At 43.3% G+C, this 8218-nt stretch overlaps 1 protein-coding gene across 1 annotated transcript in view; it reads right to left on the minus strand.

Moving 5' to 3' along the window:
- Colec12 (collectin subfamily member 12) overlaps window positions 1-4088 on the minus strand; it is a 187393-nt gene extending 183305 nt beyond the window's left edge. Inside the window, exon 1 of the mRNA XM_028759506.1 lies at window positions 3967-4088. Coding sequence (XP_028615339.1) covers window positions 3967-3973 — 7 coding nt within the window. The 5' untranslated portion in view covers window positions 3974-4088. The remainder of the gene's footprint in view (window positions 1-3966) is intronic.
- Between the last annotated feature and the right edge of the window lie 4130 nt (window positions 4089-8218).

Consider the following 8218-nt stretch of genomic DNA (forward strand, 5'->3'; position numbering starts at 1 on the left):
GAAAGAAAGAAAGAAAGAAAGAAAGAAAGAAAGAAAGAAAGAAAGAAGAAAGAAAGAAGGAAGGAAGGAAAGAAGGAAGGAAAGAAAGAAAAGAAGGCTTTAAACTTTTTAAAAATATACTCTGTCATCATCCTCAGACCCATGTGAAATTTTTGTTCTTGAGTAAATTAAATACATTCTCTACCACTATTTTATCAAGAGGGAAATTGTACCATTACTCCAATGATGAGTTCCCTGTGTGACTCTGTATTTTGGGTAGGTCTGATTCTGATATAGCCACAAGAATGACAGTAGAAAGAGCTACAGCATCTGAACAGGTCACAGTACCAACACAGCTTCCCATAGACAGGTCACTCCTGCCCTGGAGCAGTCTTAACACATTTGTAATTTGAAAATTACTTTGAGGACTTGCCTTCAAGGTCCTAACTGTATCACTCAATTAAATTAATACAAAAGTTTTATAACCAAGAATTAAATTACTGTTTGAAGATTACAATAATACAGTCTTCTATTACAGTGACTACAATAGTGAGTTTTGAACACTAGACACTATTCTGAACTTAGGTTGACTGTACAACTTCTTTGGGACAAATGAGAATCATGGCTTGGACCTCTGTAATCTCATGTGGTGTTGGCTTGGAAACTCATCAATATTTTCAGCATTCAGAACTAGGAATTCAATTTAGTAATAACACACCTAACTCCAAAGGAGTCAGATTCCTTCCTTGAAAGAATGAGACTATCCAAAACCATGAGAATTATGGTGCCATGAGATAACTGAAAATGAAATTGGAAACAAACTAAGAACAAAAAAAAAAAAACAAACAAGAAAAACCAACAAAAACAACAGCAAAAACCCTGTATTTTATTCAGTTTGGGAGATTGGCCAAACATGGAATAGGATATTTTCTTCTGGAAATATAAAATGATTTCATTATTTTGATACTTGAGACTCCTGGGATCAAAGCAAGAGAGCAGAGATAGATGTTTGCTAAATGCACCAGATAGGTGTTGCTCTGAGTCATAGTAGACTGGACAGGACAGAATGGGGTTACTGAAGAGGCTATGACCAAGGTTTAAGCATCAGAATTAGAAAACTGAATATCCTAAAAATGCTTGCTTCATCAAGAGAAGCTTTGATTTTGACAGTCCCCAGAGTTTGTTTAATTAAAGAAGGCTAAAGATGATTTCTTCAGCAGCCATTGTTTCCAAAAAAATCAAACCCCAAACAGCATCAAATTACAGGGTGTTCATGTTCCTCACACAAAATGGTTTGAGGCTATGACTGCGGCTCAATGACAGAGAACATGTTTAAAATGTGGGAGGTATTGGGTTCGAGTCCTAACATTACAATGAATAAATAATACAACAGAGCACATCTATAGTCCTAGCATTCTCAGTGCTGAGAGGTAGGAGGATCATCTTGAGTGTGAGGGCTAGATTATGAGTCGGACAAACAAACAAACTAACTAGGCACAGTACTTTCTATACCTTTCTCCATATGTTTTATAAACCAGCTTTAAATGACTTAACAATATCTAATACAAAATCAATATTACATACATAGTTGCCACACTGTCATTTAGGGAATAAAAAAAACAAAAGTTTGTACCTGTTCAACACAAACATTTTTTTCTAATTATTTTTAATCTTCAGTTGAGTCTTCAGATGTAGAGCCGATGACTACAGAAGACTGACCACAGTGTTTAAGCATTTAATAATCTTACTAATTTCATCACTTAGGAAATTTTAAAAGGAAAAAAAAGTGTAGTCCTGACCAGCAAAGTACTCACTGCAATTCCTACCAATCCTCCTGCTCAATCTCCGGTGTAGAAAAGTCAAAATCCAATGAAGTTAAATGAATTAAGAACCATATGACATAATCCTGTTGTCGGGTTAATTACTACCTCTGGCTAGGTTACAGAACGGTTACTCTGGGCAGGGAGGGGCTGAGTTCAATTCTCAGCACTGCTAAAAAAAAATACAGTAAGTAAAATGTCAAAATTTTAGCTGGACCTAGTGTTTCAGGCACAGCACCTGTAATCCCAGAATTCAAGAGGTGAAGCCAGGCAGATAGAAAGGTACAGTAGCCTGGGCTACATAAGACCCTGTTGCTGTTAATTAAATGAGTTCTTCAAGTAGGGTATGATGACACACCTGCTATCTTAACACTAGAGAGGTTGAGATAAAAGGATCAGGACACAGCTTAGGTTATAGAGTAAGCCTCTCTAATTAATTAACTAATTAAATAAAACAAAACAGGACTTCAGCTAGCCTACATATAGATTCACCAGTCCTTGGATCCAGTCTCCCTGACAGTGGACCACAAGAGGTAAATCATGAACTTCCAATCTGGTCCCCAGTCTCACCCAAAATGCGTTTAAAACCTGTAGTTGTGTTTTTGCATTCCAGAGCTGGAAGTGATGGAAGCGGAAGCGCAGGCACGCCTGAGGTGGTGTTGGGGGTGGAGTTGTCTTGCTAAGAATTGAGAAACTGCTAGACTTAATCACTGGCAATAAGTCATAAGGTACTCCTGTAGCTCCAGCTACTTGGGGGGCTGAGTCAGGCAGTTTTCAAGTTCACCGCCTGCGCTTGCAAGCTCTAGATCAGCCTGAATAACTTAGTGAGACCCTATCTTTCTACCTTAAACTAAAAAGCAGAGAGAAATAACGGAGATGTAGTTCAGTGGGAGAGGGCCTAATTTCAATTCCCGCTTTGGGAGTTAGAGAAACCCTAGCTAAGAAACATGCCATGTTTTCTAAGTTGTAAATAAGGGGAAAAACAACAGAAACGGGGGCAGAGCGAGAAAGCAGTCACAGCGTTTTAAAAGTCAGAAAGTTGTGGCCTGCCCTGAGTATCCCTTCCTTGGGACAAGCCTCTTAGCACCTGGCTTACAGTCGTGTTCCTTGCGGGAGTTCCCTCCAGTGAAGACACAGCAGCGCCTTTGGAAAGCGATTGCTTCCAGCTCGGCACCAACCTCCCGGAGGGAAGTTACTTTCCAAGTTCCTAGGGCTCCCAGGGCGCCCCCCTCAGCCTAAGTGATCGCATCGCGCAGTCTGGAGCGGTTGGAAACTGGAAGTCATTTCGCATTCAGCCCAGGACCCCGCTGGGAACGAAACATTTTACCCCAGCCCCAAACCGGGAACTTCAGCCTTGCGTGAACACTACTCCCGCCTATTCTTTAACGACGTCCCCCCCCCGCCCCCGATGGTCGGACTGTAATTATTTATCTCCCACATAAATCAAGGTTCTGCTGACAAATCCGCGTGTTTTCACTACACTGAAGGTTACCCCCCCATCTCCCGGCCGTCGTCTCCAGATTCTTTTAAAATGCAAGATAAAATCTGACACTCCAATAAACCCGCCTGCAGAGGACACCTCCTAGGGGACCAATATCATCAAGATTTGTGGCATCCCTTGGGCACACGTGGGGACAATTATTCCCTGGGCGGGCGCAGAGAAAGAACGCGGAACGGGGAGCAGTTATTTCCAGTCAGTGGACGCGATGGAGAGAGATGCCAAACGCACTTTCCTAGCCAGCTGAACTCCGCAGGCACCTAATCGTTGCCAGATGTGCGGCGCGCGCACCGAAGACATCCCGAGTCCCGAAAAAACAGCCGGCCTGTGGCAGTGTGACGTCTGGGACCGCGGAAGGGTCAACGGGCGAGGGCAGAGGACCCGGGAGAGTAGCAAGCGCGACAAACCCACTCGGAAGAATGATGCTGCCTAACTCTCCTCCGCATGTTTTTTCAATTACAAAGCTGGAAACTGAAATCCGTAAACAACGACTTGGGATTTCTAAAGGACTGAGGAGACCAACGGAGAGGAGAGCGCCTGAGCACTTCCCAACCCCAGCCTCGAGGGCTCCGGCTATGCCGCGCAGCAACCCTGAGTCCGCGCGACCCAGGCGCCCGGGCTGCACCTCCGCCGATCTTCCGTGAACCCCAAAGCCGGCTGCCGCCCTACCTTTCATGGTGACCGAGGACGCACTGCGCCCGGAGAAGTCACAGCAGTGTCGCTCACTGTACGCCCATGGCAGACTTCTGCGTTCCAACCCTAGCGCCTGGTTCCGCACTCTGCCTCCCCCGGGCCCCCGCGCGCGCCGCTCACCCCGGGCGGGAGGCGCCGTTCCCCCTCGCGCCCCTCCCCCTGGCCGCCTGGCCGGCCGCGCACACGCCCCTCTGCAACCTTCGCTCCGCCCTCGGAAGCTCTCTCGGCCGGAGGGCCGCCCGCACCATTGTGGGTCCCTCTTTCTCCAGCCAGACCTGCATTCTAGAGAAAACCGTAGAACCCCTCTTGCGGGAAGCCAGCGCTTTACCCTCCGCGTGCGCCGAAGGTGCTGCCTGCTAGGCTTGTTTCTAGAACGCAGACCATCTGTAAAATGTTGGGCAGAAAGTTGGGGAGCAGTGAGGCCACAGTAAAGTCGTCCTTTTGTCCAGTCGTCCTCGAGGTCCTTGAGATTCAAGTTGGCAAGCGCCAGCGTAAGTTGGTGTTGGCTGAAAAGTACCGCAGAACGCTCTAAGAACCCTGGATCACCACCAGACAGACATAGATCCTACAGAACGCAGACAAGATTACAACTTTAAAGTTAGGATCTTCCAGAAATGGCTTGTTGTTGTTTGTTTTAATTTTTCCAAAACAGCACCTCCTTATGGCTGGAAAATTTATTCTACCACACTCCAAGCCCCAACTATCAGATTGACTCTTGTTTTAACACCTTGGAAGGAGGCCTTGATGAGAGACTTCCTAAGTTCTTTAACAGTCACCAATCATGTGGGCTTAGGGGTTAGGAAAGTTGGGTTGCCTTATTGCCTAACAACATAAACCGATATGTGGGAAGGCAGGAGTAGAGAAACTCTCCTCTGACATTCACTATATTACTAAAGAGCTCCAAAACACTACTGGGTAGGGACTGAAGGTATTTAAATTGCTTACACCTCATAACTCTAGGTAAGCAACCCACTAGTTCATCATAAATAGGGGTTGCCTTGCTCTAGCAAAAGACAGTACCCAGAAATGAAATACATGCAAGACATCTCATACTTACTCTTCATTCTAAAATCTTTTTTTTTAACATAAAGAAAAAACCTGGACATTTCTAATGAAGAAAAAGAAACACTCATGTAGTTTGAAAGTTATTCTCAGCTAGGCAGCGGTGGCGCAGGCCTTTAATCCCAGTACTTGGGAGACAGAGGCAGGCGGATTTCTGAGTTCGAGGCCAGCCTGGTCTACAGCGTGAGTTCCAGGACAGCCCGGGCTATAAGAGAAATCCTGTCTCGAAAAACAAAAACAAAACAAAAACAAACAAACAAACAAAAAAAGAAGTAAGAACGTTATTCTCAAAGCCAGTCCACATCTCACCTGCCCTTTTCTACTTCAGGGCTAGAGAAGATCTAGGAGGAAGCTATTCTCAAGCTTTCCTAATATTGTGATTCTTTAATGCAGTTCCTGATGTTGCAGTGACCACCAGCCATAAAATTATTTTCTTGCTACTTCATAACACTAGAGAAAATTTGGTAAATTGTACTTAAAAGTTAATTTGTGTGCCCCAAAGGATGTTTCCAATAGCTTAGAGGTGGCCAGCTGATGTATCTCAGTCAGTAAAATCTTTACTCATTGAAACACCAGCACTTGGCTCTAACATGCCCAGGATCACAGGTGAGGAGGCCACAACATCCGCCCTAACACCAGGAGTAATTGGGATCCCCAGGATCCAAGGATGAAGGAACCCTCACCCAGCCAGTGGCTCGAATTCCTTCCTGTCTCAGCCTGCACCTGGAGCAGACCTGGGGTGCTGGCTCTGCACCTACTCTTAAACACCCAGAGGTAGTCAGACTTCCAGGTGCTCTGAAACTCCCAGGATTACAGAATCACAGAAGAAACTTGAGTCTCAGGAGATCACACACACACCCAGAGCACTCAAGATTAAGGTGAGGCCACAACATATTTCTCAACACCCAGCATAACTGGGACCCCACCCCCCCTTAGGAACCAGGGAAATGAAAGCTCCCACCCAGCCAGAGGTACAGGATCCTTTCAGCTCACACATGTGCCCAGAGCAAACCCAGGGCTCTGACTCCCCACCAACCCCTATAACACCCAGAGAAAGCTTGACTACTAGGAACTCTGACAAACAGGATCTCAGAAGCTTGGTAACACCAGGATTTCAGGATTCCAGAGGCAGCTTGACTCCCAGGAGCTCTGACACACCCAGGATCTCAGGATCACAGGATTCCAGAATCACAGGATCACAAAGACACAGGTAAACAGGTAGAAGCCCTTAAAGAGGAAACACAAAAATCTCAAAGAATTATAGAAAAACACTACCAAACAGGTGAAGGAATTGAACAAAACCATGCAGGATCTAAAAATGGGAATAGAAACAATGAATAAATCACAAAGGGAGACAACCCTGGAGATAGAAAACATGGGAAAGAGATCAGGAATCATAGATGCAAGCATCACCAACAGAATACAACAGATAGAAGAGAGAATCTCAGGTGCAGAAGATACCATAGAAAATATTGACACAACAGTCAAATAAAATGCAAAATGCAAAAAGTTCCTAACCCAAAACATCCAGGAAATCCAGGACACAATGAGAAGACCAAACCTAAGGAAATAGGTATAGAAGAGAGTGAAGATTCCCAACTTAAAGGGCCAGTAAATATCTTTAACAAAATTATAGAGGAAAACTTCCTTAACCTAAAGAAAGAGATGTCCATAAGCATACAAGAAGCCTATAGAACTACAAGTAGACTAGACCAGAGAAGAAATTCCTCCTGTCACAACACCAAATGGACAAAACAAAGAAAGAATATTAAAAGCAGTAAGGGAAAAAGGTCAAGTACCATATGAAAGCAGACCTATCAGAATTACACCAAACTTCTCACCAGAGATTATAAAAGCCAAATGATCCTGGGCAGATGTTATACAGACCCTAAAAGAACACAAATGCCAGCCCAGGCTAATAGTAGCAAACCTCTCAATTAGCATAGATGGAGAAACCAAGATATTCCATGAGAAAAACAAATTTACACAGTACCTTTCCACAAATCCAACCCTACAAAGGATAATAGACACAAAACTCCAACACAAGGAGTTAAACTGCACCCTAGAAAAAACAAGAAAGTAATCTTTCAACAAACCTAGATAGCCAAACATAATTCCACCTCTAACAACAAAAATAACAGGAAGTAACAATCATTATTCCTAGATATCTCCTAACATCAATGGACTCAATTCCCCAATAAAAAGACATAGACTAACAGTCTAGATACATAAACAGGACCCAGCATTTTGCTCCATACAGGAAAAGCACCTCAGTGACAAAGACAGACACTACCTCAGAGTAAAAGGATGAAAACAATTTTCCAAGCAAATGGTCTCAAGAAATAAACTGGAGTAGCCATTCTAATAAAATCGACTTTCAACTAAAAGTTATCAAAAACGATAAGGAAGGACACTTCATACTAGCCAAAGGAAAAATCTACCAAGATGAGCTCTCAATTCTGAACATCTATGCTCCAAATGCAAGGGCACCTACATACATAAAAGAAACTTTACTAAAGCTCGAAGCACACATTGTACCTCACACAATAAATAGTGGGAGACTTCAACACCCCACTCTCATCAATGAACAGATCATGGAAACAGAATAGTGAAACTAACGTAAGTTATGAACCAAATGGATTTAACAGATATCTACAGAACATTTCATCCTAAAACAAAAGAATATACCTTATTCTCAGCACCTCATGGTACCTTCTCCAAAATTGCTCATATAATTGGTCACAAAACAGGACTCAACAGATATAAGAAGATTGAAATAATCCTATGTATCCTATCAGATCACCATGGACTAAGGCTGGTCTTTAATAACAACAAAAACAATGGAAAGTCAACATACATACGGAAGCTGAACAACACTCTTCTCAATGATAACTTAGTCAAGGAAGAAATGAGGAAAGAAATGAAAGACTTTTTAGAATTTAATGAAAATGAAGGCATATCATACCAAAACTTATGGGACACAATGTAAGCAGTGCTAAGAGGAAAACTCATAGCTCTAAGTGCCTACAAAAAGAAAATGGAGAGAGCACACATTAGCAGCTTGACAACAAACCTAGAACAAAAAGCAAGAACACCAAAGAGGAGTAGCTGGCAGGACATAATCAAACTCAGGGCTGAAATCAACCAATAGAAACAAAAAGAACTA

This window comes from Grammomys surdaster, unplaced genomic scaffold, assembly GCF_004785775.1.
Source record: "Grammomys surdaster isolate TR1022 unplaced genomic scaffold, NIH_TR_1.0 126298, whole genome shotgun sequence".
In the NCBI taxonomy this organism is placed as follows: domain Eukaryota; kingdom Metazoa; phylum Chordata; class Mammalia; order Rodentia; family Muridae; genus Grammomys; species Grammomys surdaster.